This window comes from Podarcis vaucheri (assembly GCF_965113315.1).
Source record: "Podarcis vaucheri genome assembly, chromosome: 2".
NCBI lineage: Eukaryota > Metazoa > Chordata > Lepidosauria > Squamata > Lacertidae > Podarcis > Podarcis vaucheri.
Genome location: NC_138760.1, coordinates 93,731,654 through 93,744,115, shown reverse-complemented (window position 1 = coordinate 93,744,115; position 12,462 = coordinate 93,731,654). Strand labels below are relative to the sequence as shown.

At 42.4% G+C, this 12,462-nt stretch overlaps 1 protein-coding gene across 5 annotated transcripts in view; it reads right to left on the bottom strand.

Annotated features, from left to right (window-relative positions):
- Positions 1 to 12,462, bottom strand: part of FGD5 (FYVE, RhoGEF and PH domain containing 5) — a 132,834-nt gene that overhangs the window by 26,144 nt on the left and 94,228 nt on the right. For 4 of the 5 annotated variants that reach the window (XM_082209196.1, XM_082209197.1, XM_082209194.1 and 1 more), the window contains exons 8-10: positions 11,895 to 11,982; positions 7,713 to 7,763; positions 6,200 to 6,258 (exon numbers count right to left, since the gene is read on the bottom strand). In XM_082209196.1, the coding sequence (XP_082065322.1) occupies positions 6,200 to 6,258; positions 7,713 to 7,763; positions 11,895 to 11,982 (198 nt within the window). The remainder of the gene's footprint in view (positions 1 to 6,199; positions 6,259 to 7,712; positions 7,764 to 11,894; positions 11,983 to 12,462) is intronic. The other variant, XM_082209195.1, reaches the window with a different exon arrangement.

The following is a 12,462-nucleotide window of genomic DNA, read 5'->3' as shown; positions in this document are numbered from 1 at the left end:
CCCTTTTAAGTTCAAAATGCACCAAGACAGGGCATTTTGCTACCTGAGGCAGAACAGCAAATGGCACCCTCTTCCCTACAAGTCAAGATAAATAATTTCCAAACCTCGCCAGGTTATTTGGGCAGTTGAAGCAGGAAATGCCACAAACATCTCTGTCTAGCAGTTATAAAGAAACAAAGACTTAAGTCACAGTTTGCTGCCCTTTCATGACCCCCTAATCATTTCCCCCCTGAAGCAGCTGCTTTGCTCTGCCTAATAATAGGGCCGGCTCCACACCTAGATTTCACTAACTGGCTGGGCCGAAGGTTGCCTTCCCATTAGAAAGCATTATCATTGCTGAGGCATTAATCTGCTGAAGTGTGCTAGAAGCAGAATTAACAAGAAGGCTCCAGACAGGCACTTCAAAAAAAAAATTCATTTATTTTCAAATATTTCTACCCTGCTCTCCATCTCCAAAAGAGGTTCCAGAGTGGCCAGCAACTGAGAACCAATAAATTTAAAGCAACTTTACAGAGCATTAACAATAGCAGGGATGTGAAAAGCAATTAACAGCTGCACAACTGTTAGTAGTCACACAACAGGTGTGGCACGGGTGGGTTTGAGCAGAGAGTCACTAAACCCTGGAATACCTCAGTGTGGTCTTGTGAACCAGCCTTTATACAAGAAACACTGTATTGCCCAAAAGTTAATGTGATCTAGATCATCTTATGATGATTAATCAAGAAGAAGCAGCATTCCACAAAGGTTCACTGCAACATTAATTAAAAGTTTTTTCCTTTTGGGTGCAGTATGTAGTCTGCAAACTATCCCTTTGAACAGCTTGTCTTAAGTGCCTCCGCTTCAATTTCCAGGGTCACACCTACACTATACTTTTAAAGCACATAACTTCCCCCAAAGAATTCTGGGTAGTGTAGTTTACCCCTCTCAGAGCTATAATTTCCAGCACCCTCAACAAACAAAAGTTCTCAGGATTATCTGGGGAAAGCCATGTACAGTACTTTTAATGTATGGTGCAGCTATGAACTATGTGTACAAAGGAGAAGAGAGTTGGTAATTTATGTTTTTATACAGAAATTTGTGTATTAAAAAACAACAGCACAAAAATAATGAAAGGAAACTGCTAATTGTTTCTCCTACTTCAGAAACAGACATTTCTGCTGTTCAAGGGGAAAGCAATATGCAATTTTGTCACTCAGCTATCCTCACTGGGAAACAGTAAAACCTGCTGAATCTGCAAACAGGAAGTGTTTAATTAAAGACTCAGGAGCCCTTAGAAACCACAACAGAAGTTTGCCTGCCCACAGTAGACAGGATGGAGCAGCATCAGCATTTTATTGGGGGTGGAGATGTACCACAAATCAGGGCTGAAAAAGCAAATGCAAACAATACAGAAAATAATGGAATGCAACATCTGCCTTTTCCATAAAATGTGAACAGAGAATGGTAATTCCAGAGAAAAGGGTTGTTGTGGAAGTAGCCTAAGGCCCCTATATAGGAGTGTTGCCATATTTTTATGGAAGAACTATATCTTAGGAACTGAATCAACACCAGGTCAACATGTGAAACATTTCTTGGCATTGAGATGCAGTAATGAGAAATCAACTATTCACTCACTGCCTGCCATCACAAAGGCACACAACAACATCAGTATAGTTAACTGTTTTGTCTCTGTGGACAAACATTCTTTCCCGGGATATTTAGTTCCGTAACAGGGTCAAGGGATCTTTATGAGAGAATTTTCTGTCTACAGCCTCACCAGACTACCATCCCAAAGTCTACTTCGGAGACCAGGAGTATAAAATTACTTATATGCAGTCACAATATTTGCCACGTATCTGTAATGTTGGGAAGTAGTCTAGTCCATTTCAGACCTCCTCTAGGTCATATACATCACACAATCCAAAGTTCATAGACTTTACGTGGTCTAGTGCATTACCTTTGTTATTAGCTGAATTCTAAATAGGATATTTTATACTGGGTTTGGGTTTTATTATTACAACTTTTCCTGAGCTGCTTTGGGCTGGATTATAAATTCAGTTGCAAAAGAGAGAGACAGTAGATAAAAGGGAGTTTGAAATAAATAAATATTATGCAAATTCTTTAAAAAAAACACCTCAACAACAACCCACCTTTGAATGTCATAGAACTGTTGACAAGATTATTTGTGATGCTTCACCTTCAGTAGCAATAGATATGTAGCTGTGGTCTTTACAAGCAAGGTTAAGTATTAAGTAAGTAATGAAATCTGGTGTCCTTTGCAGAGATTAGAGAACTCATTAACGGAGTCTGACCCTATTAACGGCCTACCTGCATTGAAGAGCTTGGACACAATCAATGAGTCCTGGCAAGTTGTGTAATCTTCCACAGTATGGTATTTAAAATGAATCTAATGAGACCTTTGTTCCTATTACAGTGACAATGCTGGATGGCACTTCAGTATGAAAGGGATGAGTTTTTAATGAATTGCTCTCATTACATCCACAGCATCGGTGCGTTTGGTCTCCTAACATCTTGGTCTGCACGTCTCCATTGCAGTGATGTTTTCTTGTTCCCATGAAACATTTTAATTGGGCAGATGGTTTGTTGAGGCTGCAAGTCTATATACGCTTACTCCAGTGTTAACTGCTTTTGAAGACACTGGGTCTTATTTCCAACTTAACACACACAGGATTGAGCTATGAAGGAGACTTGGAAAGGAAAAGAACAGTGCAAGTTAAGTTTTGCCCGGTGCCAATAATTACGGCTGAATTAATTGACTAATTGGTATGATGAATTGATTAATCAAAAATTAAAGGAGTGGACTGAATTTTAATCAGGACCCTGTCTGGGGAAATGGAAATCCACAGGTGGTGCTATGTCTCGTGATACAATCAATGCTTTTAAAAGCATTTTCTTCACAATGCATCTTTTTTCGGGGTGGGTATTTAGCTGAGAAAATTTGCTAGCTTCATTAAACAACAGAAAAATATCAATTGAATCGGGGGTAATTATTATTTTAATAGGTTAATTAAACAGCCAGTTAGTAAAAAGCAAGATATATAATTTATTTTAAGAGTCTTTCATTCAACCAAAAGTAATGTTAGGAAGTGAAGCGTCATTCATTTTTATTGCATTTTTCATTGTTGCTTTGGTATATATTAAATTTTACTTTTGAAAAAGAGCCATACACCTTGATTAGTGACCATAAAGCTTCATAAAGCAGTTTTAGAGTTGGAGGGCAGAAGATAAATAGGTGGGTATGTTTAAGGGGAGACTGGTAGACTTAGTTCATCTCTCCACTTCCTCTTTAAGCAGTTTTCATAGAGTTTAATAACAATAATAATCAGTTGGTGGACCGGTGGGTTTCATGGAGGCAGCTGATGAAAGGAAAAGGGATGGCATAGCCACAGACTTCTAGATCTTAGCCTAGTCTTATTCTGAAAGGAATTAGATTTCTGGTCTAACATTTATTTTCAAGAAATGCTTAATATCGATTCAGCTCCTGTGGGCAAAGTTAATGCAAAAAGAGCGAGACCCTTGGCTTTTCAGGATTTGTATCTTCAGCTCTTTAGAAAGTTGCCAGCTTTTCTGTTGTCCTCCCTCTTGGGCCTTTCACAGCAGTCAGATGTGCAAAAATTAAACATTCCCCCCAGCACTTCTATCACTATGCCAGGGGAAATTTCACCTTCAAAATGTATGTGTGCCAACCTTCAGAGAAAGGCACAGGAGCCGCGCCAGAAAGATGGCGGCGGGGAGGAAGATGTAATCCTGCTTGCAGGTGGTAATGCACCCAGCCCCGCCAAATCCATTTTCTTCCTCTTTAATGAAGTGGAAATGGCAGTGTGCAAATGTCTACAGACTTTGCAGTGCAAAGACCCATCTGTTTTTTGTCCACAAGGAAAACTGTTGCTGAAACCTGGGCAGTAAAAGAGACCATGAAAATGTTGGCCGTGCTCAGTCTTGGCACATGTTTCAGAGACATGGATTTTAAATCCCACAATCGGAGATTCCCAGCTGTGTGGAAGTGGGGGACATTCTTGGCCATATTTTAAGCAGCTGCTTTGACTTTCCATCTTGACAAAGCACATGGCTTCCTTTTTAAAAAATATTTTTTTTTAAAAAAAGTGGAAGCTTCGTTTCCTCTTCACAGGCACACAGCAATCCTAAATTTCTGTAAAGAGAAGGTGGGCTGCATCTGACCAGACGCAAGCTGTCGGGTGGATCTGGCTCACAGACACTTGGCAGGCTACCCTCCCCAGACGCTTCTGCCTTTCAAAAGCATAACAAGATTCCTTGCACAATCCCCCAGCAGCATATAACAGCAGGTGAATTAGTATAACAGTCCCCACCATGTGGTGCCACGGAAGTGTCGGAAGTCCATGAATTTCCTATCTAAAAGCCATAGTTGAGAAGTGAATTTGTTTCTTTGGTGGGGGTTTACTGTAGGGGGTTTACTGTAGGGTTTAAAAAGCATGCAAGTCTCAGGGCACCTGTCCACAGGCTCTTGTAAGAGTTGCCTCTGTATCTTAAAGGTAAAGGGACCCCTGACCATTAGGTCCAGTCGCGGATGACTCTGGGGTTGCGGGCTCATCTCGCTTTATTGGCCGAGGGAGCCGGCATACAGCTTCCAGGTCGTGTGGCCAGCATGACTAAGCCACTTCTGGAGAACCAGAGCAGCACACGGAAATGCTGTTTACCTTCCCACCGGAGTGGTACCTATTTATCTACTTGCACTTGGACATGCTTTCGAACTGCTAGGTTGGCAGGAGCAGGGACCGAGCAACGGGAGCTCACCCCGTGGCAGGGATTCAAACCGCCGACCTTCTGATCAGCAAGTCCTAGGCTCTGTGGTTTAACCCACAGTGCCACCCACCTCCCACCCTCTATATCTTAGGATGCAAGAAATGTCAGTATTTTTCATCCCTCCCATTGCAAGGACCACCTGATCATGTTGTTTTACTTTCATACTGTGAGAAAGGAGGAGGCAGAAGCTACTCTTCAAGACTTCCGTCTCTAGTACTGTTGCACTTTTTTCCCTTTGAACGGTCTTGCGACAGGATGGCTGCATGAGAGTTGCTCCTCTCGTACCTGTTTATTATGTTCTTTTGTTGGTTTAATCAGTAGAAATAAATTAGGTATGCTGCAAAACCTCCACAGCTTTGCTTCCGTTTACTCTGCATTTGAGTACTCACAAGAGCAGATGTGAGTCCACAGCACCAGGACTGATTCCTTGGAATGCTGAGTTGGTCTTCCTGCGTTCCTGTGATCGGAAGGTCGGAGAAGCTGCTCCCACCACCCAGCCCATGCAGGCGCTGAAGACGTGGGCTGAACATGGGTGCATGGAAAAGAAAATGTGTGCCGCCAAGTTGCAACTGTAGATCAATTTTCTTGATACAGCAAACTTTAATAGGAACACAGGATGGTGCTGACACCGAGTGAGACCATTGGTCAGTGTAGCTCAGGACGGTCCCACACTGACTTGCAGAGACTTCCTAAGGTTTCACAGTTTCCAGCCCTACTGAAGATGCATGGGATTGAACCTGGAACTTTCTGTGTGACCAACAGATGCTCTACTGCAGGTATTGTTTCTTTTTGGTCCCAACATTGGCTTCCATTTCCTGCCTGCTGAGAAACACCCCTGGAGCTCTGTTTGCTAGAACGGGGGGGGGGGGGGAGGAAATGGCACAAGGGAAAGAAAAACTGCTACATTATGGAATTAAAAGTTACAATGTAGGTTTCCAGGTTGAACTCTATTTGTGTAGGAGCCAAACTAGACGTGATGAGGCAGATCAATTGTTAGATCTCTGGAAATGTTTCAAAAGCAGCTGCCACGGAGACTTTGATGCTCTGATGTTGGAAGTGTTTAATCCGAATTTGCATAGCTATTTTGTCTATTTATAAGCTACCTGCCGTACTACGTCAAACCATCTAGCTCAGGCATAGTCACATTTTAACACCGGAATGTTTCATTGTGGCTTTACAGCACAGTCATACACATGTTTACCCAGAAGTAAGCTTGCAATACTAACCCCACTTACCAGGGAGTAAACCCCACTGAATTCAATAGGACTTGCTTCTGAGTGGGCATTGGGGAGCTATCCTGTTCAGTAAGTTTTACACTTTAACATTTATTTCTGACAGATGATTAAAAATAAATGTTGATTTGAGATATATCTGAACTGGTAGCACTTAGGAGGCATCAGGGCAAGGTGGAACTCACCCCTTGCTGCATGCTGTCATTGGCTCGGTCCGCAACTTCAGAGACGATGAGCAAAGCAGCTGGGGTGGAAGAAAGCAGAACACGTTAATTGAAGTTCAGAAAAGAAAAGATGTGCATATTTTTAGGAGGAAGAATATATATCCTTCATAGGTATGGAGTCTCGCTAAGGCCAAAAGAAGTTGTACTGCCTAGGAATTAATGCTGTTCAAGAAATACATGTTCAAATTCCTGTTCAACCATTACTTGGTCTGGGAGCCTTAGCCAGCCTCACTTCTACAAAATGAAAGCAACATTCCTATTGAACAGGGGGCTATTGCACACTTGTCTCAGTTACAGTTATTGCAAATATACATTATATGTAAGGTAAAGGTAAAGGGCCCCTGGATGGTTAAGTCCAGTCAAAGGTGACTATAGGATCTTGCTTTTCAGGCCGAGGGAGCCGGCATTTGTCCACAGACAGCTTTCCAGGTCATGTGGCCAGCATGACTAAATCACTTCTGGTGCAACAGGACACCATGACGGAAGCCAGAGTGCATGGAAACGCTGTTTAACTTCCTGCCGCAGCAATACCTATTTGTCTACTTGCACTGGTGTGCTTTTGAACTGCTAGGTTGGCAGAAACTGGTGTCAATACACTGGATAAATTTACTAGAATAAATGTGAGTCAGTGAACAAATGCAATGGTAGAGTTCAGACTTCGGTGGTGTTTTTAAATTTATTTTTTTAAGCAGAATATTGTGTTTGCCTCTGTTCAAACAACACATTTTGGAACCCTCTCGCTTTTGGATCTGGCCACAATCTGGCATATGTAACTGGTTATACTTTGCACAAATCCAGAAGACAAAACATATACACTTTGGTTGCAAGGCATTAAGAATGCTTCAAATGAGAATGCTGCACAGTAAAATCCCTTTCATGGATTCAGTTTTCCATATAAATCAAACTGAGTATTAACAACCAGTTATTGACCATGAACATAAAACCAACTTCTTTGAAAAGTTGCTTTGAAAAGCTGCATTGAGTTGCCTGCAGCAAGAAAAAGTGACTAATAAATTTAACAAATAATAATAAATTATTATGAGGGCCATTTGCAATGCAAGCCTATACATGTCTACAGACAAATAAGCACACTGGGACTTATTCACACTTAAGTGTATATAGGATGGCAGCCTGACAATTCAAAGTGTTGTCACTACTCACGATCAAAGTTTCAGATAGTAAAATTATTTCATGTTAAGTATTTGGTCATCACATACATTGTTCATTCTAAATATCCAATATGACCTATTTTGAGGCCACAAGGAACTTAAAAATCAGAGAACAGTACATGTTTTGATGAGTGAGTGGCCCCAAATGACATGAGCAAGAGAGGTAATTTATCTTAAAATCAAGCTGAGATCTGAGTGCAGTGATGTTGTTTGTTCACAGACTTCTTCCTGGACAAGTAGAGACACTAGCTATTTATTAGGCAAAATAAATATTTATTATTATCATTTTTTAAATTCTGAATTACCTTGTGTTTCTTCATACTCAGCGGAATCAGGACAAAGGTTATTCAAGTAATCTGTGGGGAATCAATCAGATATAAAGCAGGTAGTAAGTCTCAAATAAATTCCTTTTGATCCACTCTAAACACTAAACCCTTAATCTAGGTGGGTTTTCAGCCCAGATCTCAGACTAGTGGAAGGCAGGCAGCCTCAGGTTGCAATCCATTGCACATGAAAGCTTAGTGGGATCTACCTCCGAGTTAACATACACAGGATTGTAAACCAAACTGAACCTAAGGTTTAAGAATAGGTTTGCATCTTAGGAGTGTTCTGGGAACATAAGAAGAGCCTGTTGGGTCAGGCTAATGGTCCATCCAATCCAGCAACCGGTTCTCACAGTAGCAACCAAGATGCCCGTGGGAAACCTCAGGCAGGATCCAAGCCTATGAGTGCTCTCCCCTTCTGTGGTTTCCAGCAACCAGTCTTCAGAAGTTGTGGAGGCACAACATAGCCTTCATAGCTAGTAACCATTGGCAGCCTTCTCCATGAATTCCTCCAATCCTCTTCGAAAGCCGTCCAACTCAGTGACTACTATGGTCTCCTACCCCATATTTCAACCACTTGCAGACCTCAGTTTTCTGTTCCCAGGCAAAATGCTATCAAAGAGGGGGCCTGGCAGATTTCCCTAGGCAGAGAGGTTCTGCATCCTATGTCCCATAACAAAGATGGCCCCATTGCACTTCAGAAAGCAGCAGGAAAATACAAAAAGGGTTCTTCAGCTGATCTAAGTGGATGGACAGGATCACATGGGATGAGACGCTCTTTTAAGTAGTGGAGAAACAGAATGCATGAGGACACGCATCATTTCCCTATACATAAGAACGTCGGAAGCTTTAAAAGTTTCAGTTCATTCAAGAAGATGCCAGTACCAGGGTAAGAGTCAAAAGAATGGAATTTTTAATTGCAAAATTCCAAACTGCCTAAGATAATGGAACAATTTCCCCCGCTGACACATCCCCCCCGGATTAATTATATTCTAGTTTAGTTAGAGTGGATACTCCTATGAAGGATTAAAAATAGATAAACACAAATTTATTCCAAATTGAGAAATTATGTTTAACTGAGTAAAGCAATATTTAATCCTTGACTGCATGCGACTTGATACAGATTACAACTGCGCTGAATTAATGAATACGAGTTGCGTTACTGATAGAAGTTTATACAAGAAGATGAGGGAATCTGTTATTTCTGGATCTCCCTGGACTAAGGGAAGAGCTGTTGCAATCACCACTTTGCAATATCTGTGTAGGCTATACGCAAAAGCTGTCGCTGGGGACTTGAGGCATTGCTTATCCCTGCCGGATGAATCATTGTGGTCTACAGTAATTTTTCCCAAATGTGTATGGGAAGGCAGAAGCACTGCAGCTGTAGTGCTTTGGCTGGTCCTCCTAAGTGTATCCTGCAATGAATTTTATTACTCTTGTTTGGTAATACAAATGAGAGCAACAAGGCTGGAATGATGGGCCCCTGTCAGGAGGCGATGCAACGGTCCTTTAAGTGGGGGAAAGGGGTCCTCTGAGCCCTTTTCAGCAAACAAACATTCATCTCCCTACTTGGAAAAAAAGGATGAAGGCAAGAGAATGTGGCTGCAAGCCACTAGCCAGTTACACATGCTTAAAGTAAATGGGGCAGAAGGATCAATAGCAGCTTGTACAGATGAGGAAGGTGTGCATCCAAACAACTGCAGAGTTCAAGACATTTGCTTGACAGGGGCAAGGGCAGCAGGTTGGATCCAGAGTCACAGAAGGAACTGCAATCCAGCTGAGGTTCCCACCAGAAGAAGGATGGGAGGCAATTTTTGTCTCCTTTTCCCTGAGTCCCCATACCATCTCCTACCCTTGAGGATCTCAAAGCACTCTTGAGCAGCTTTTCAGAGAGCAGAGAGAGCGACAGGGAAAAGGAGCAAGCAGCAAATATCAGCCACCTCTCCCTACAGCAGTACAGTTCCAAGAGCGGTTCTAAGTCAATGATTTTTGAGGTCATTGTTATGTTCTCCGGAAAGTTGACCAGGGATCAACCAACTAACAGTGAAGGTCTTCCCACTTATAGAGCACATGCACTCCAGAGTATCTGCGTTTCTTGCAACCTGAAAACCTTTCCCCTCCCTTTTCCTAGCAAATGAAATTGACAGAAAACTTATCATTGTACAGTAGCTGAATTAAAGTTGGACAGGGCAACGTAACATTGAACTAGTTCCCAAAGAATGATCCCTTTTTTTAGATCAGTGCAGACAGAGGAAAACCTTGTTAACACTCAGTGTCAGACCTGTCCATGTAAGCTGTACTGGTGCTGAGATCAGGAAGACATCTTATAGTATCTGGTAGCTAATGGGAGTGTGACATTCACAGGGCTTGTTATGCAGCAGACAAGGTGTTTGCAGGCATGCTATATGCCAGGGGTGTCTAGCCAGTGGCTCTCATTGGACCCTATTTTCCATCAGCCCTAGCCAGTACAGGCACTGACCTAGAATGACGAGAGTTCTGGTCCAGCAACCTTTGGAGGGTCACAGTTTAACCACCCCTGTGAATACACCAAACTCATCTCACTACTACTATTACTAATTTTATTAATTATACCCTGCTCATCTGGCTGGGTTTCCTCAGCCACTCTGGCTGGCTTACAACATAATTTTACAAATCTGTTTAATGTACTAAACAGATGCATGGACCTATTAAGATAGTTGTAGTGAACTAACGCCCCCTTGCTTAGCATCTGTGGAGGAAACCAAATCATCCAGCAAAATCACTCATTGGCATCTGGTAGTCACTTGTGCTGCTGTTCTTGCAAAAACAAAAAAACCCCACAAAAAACAGGAACCACTGCGAAGACGGCATTTCTTTGGACTTATGATCAATGTTCTTGGACCAAGATGAAAGTACTTCTAATCAGTGCTGTGAAGTTCTCTTCGGGAAGTTCCCTTTGTTCAAGTCCATTGATTTCAGTTCTTTCTAATATGTTCTGAAGCTTTTTTTACCACTTGCTGAATATGGGTGGGATTTCTTCCCATTGCCTGCCCCCTGCAAAATTCATCATATGTCACTCTCCACCAAAAGACATGGGCCACCCCCGCCACCCCATTTGCTTGCCCATCTTTATGCCTGAAATGCTCCATAGCTGGAATTCCTGTGGACTCATTTAGCATGTTATGTCATCTTGCTGGTGCTTTGCTTTGGGATGAGGTTGCTTTCAACCCAGCCTGCCAAGCTTTTCGCTTTTCTATTCTTTTCTGCTCTCCTGATGGCTTCCAGGCTTCCAGCAGTGATAATGAAGGTGACATTTGGCTGGCAGAAACATTGGGGTTACAAATACAGCTTGACATAAAACAAGGGATGCTGAACATTCATGGGGAGGAGCGGGAGCATAGGATCAGGCCTTGTTCCTGACATACATGTGTTCAGTAGACTTTGGGAACAGATCCTGTGCATAAGCAAGTGGCTTCTGATCATGTATACAGAGCCTAGCCCATGTGCACAAGGTCTGTTCTCAGAGTCCATTGGGGATGAGATCAGCTACCACACTCTGTTTCCTTCCAATGCATGTTGGCTGCCCCTAGATTTGTCTGAGAAGGAAGGGATATAGAGTTTACAACAGTATTTTCTGATTGGCATAAACTCTACAACATCTCAGATGCAGGACTTTCCTCACACTCCTGCAACCCGAGGCCTTTTAAAGTGGAAAAGACAATAACCTTACGTGTTGGAAAGTATGTTCTCTGCCACAGAGCTACAGACTTTCCACTCCATTTTTCAGTGGTGTTGCTGTCACTGAGAGAAATCCACAATAACATTGACAATGGAAAACAAAAGGTTGAAATGTTTAAGTCAAGTGCGCTATGAGTCACAAGAGTTATTGGGATTCTCTCAGACTGTATGGGATTCTTGCTCTAATTCATTCTGCCTCTGCCTCTTCAGATTCATCAGTATTTCTCTGTCAATGCTTTGTGGAAAACCCAAATTGTTATTTGCACCGACTGCGCACTAAAAAGCGGTTCTCCCCGGAGGAAGACAGTGGGACGAGAGGATGTGTGGATAAGCTCTAGGTTGACTTTCAAGGGTGATAATGCCTGAGGATGACTATAAACTAAGGACAAACCAGGCAAAAGGAGGAGCCTCCTATCATGGTTGTGGCGTGTGTTATATCTTGCTTACCTGTGAGGAGCACATGGTACTGGAATATGCGCTGCACCACTTTCAAGAGCTGATGTTTCACATTCAAGGGACTGCCACCACGAAACTGCTGTCCTCAAGAGAAGGAAAATAAGAAGGGTGAAGGTCAGAGCTCAGACATCCGCAATCAGAAAATAATCAGTCATCCATCCAGGTTCACACGCCTGGCAAGAGAGACATTTAAAGCGCTGTCAGAGAGAAGATGTGCCCAGGTAGTCTCCAGGAGCTGACAATTTGCCCACAATATTTCAAAATGAAACTAAAACCCAATATTAAATTTTCATGATTATTTATATTTTGGTCGATAGTCAAAATAGACTTCAGAATTCAGACTCCATGCGACTACAGATTTCAAGTGACCCTTGTATATTTTTGTGGCTACAGCTGGTTGACTGGAGCCAGCTGGAGGGTTCCTGCCACAAGCAGCTTGATATTTATAATGCATGAGTATCTCAAGTCTAATATAAAATCCAAGAACTTTCCCAGAAGAAGTTGACATTAGTGCTGTGCGCAATCCACAGGGCAAGTGTCTCTTCACTTGGGCCAAAAG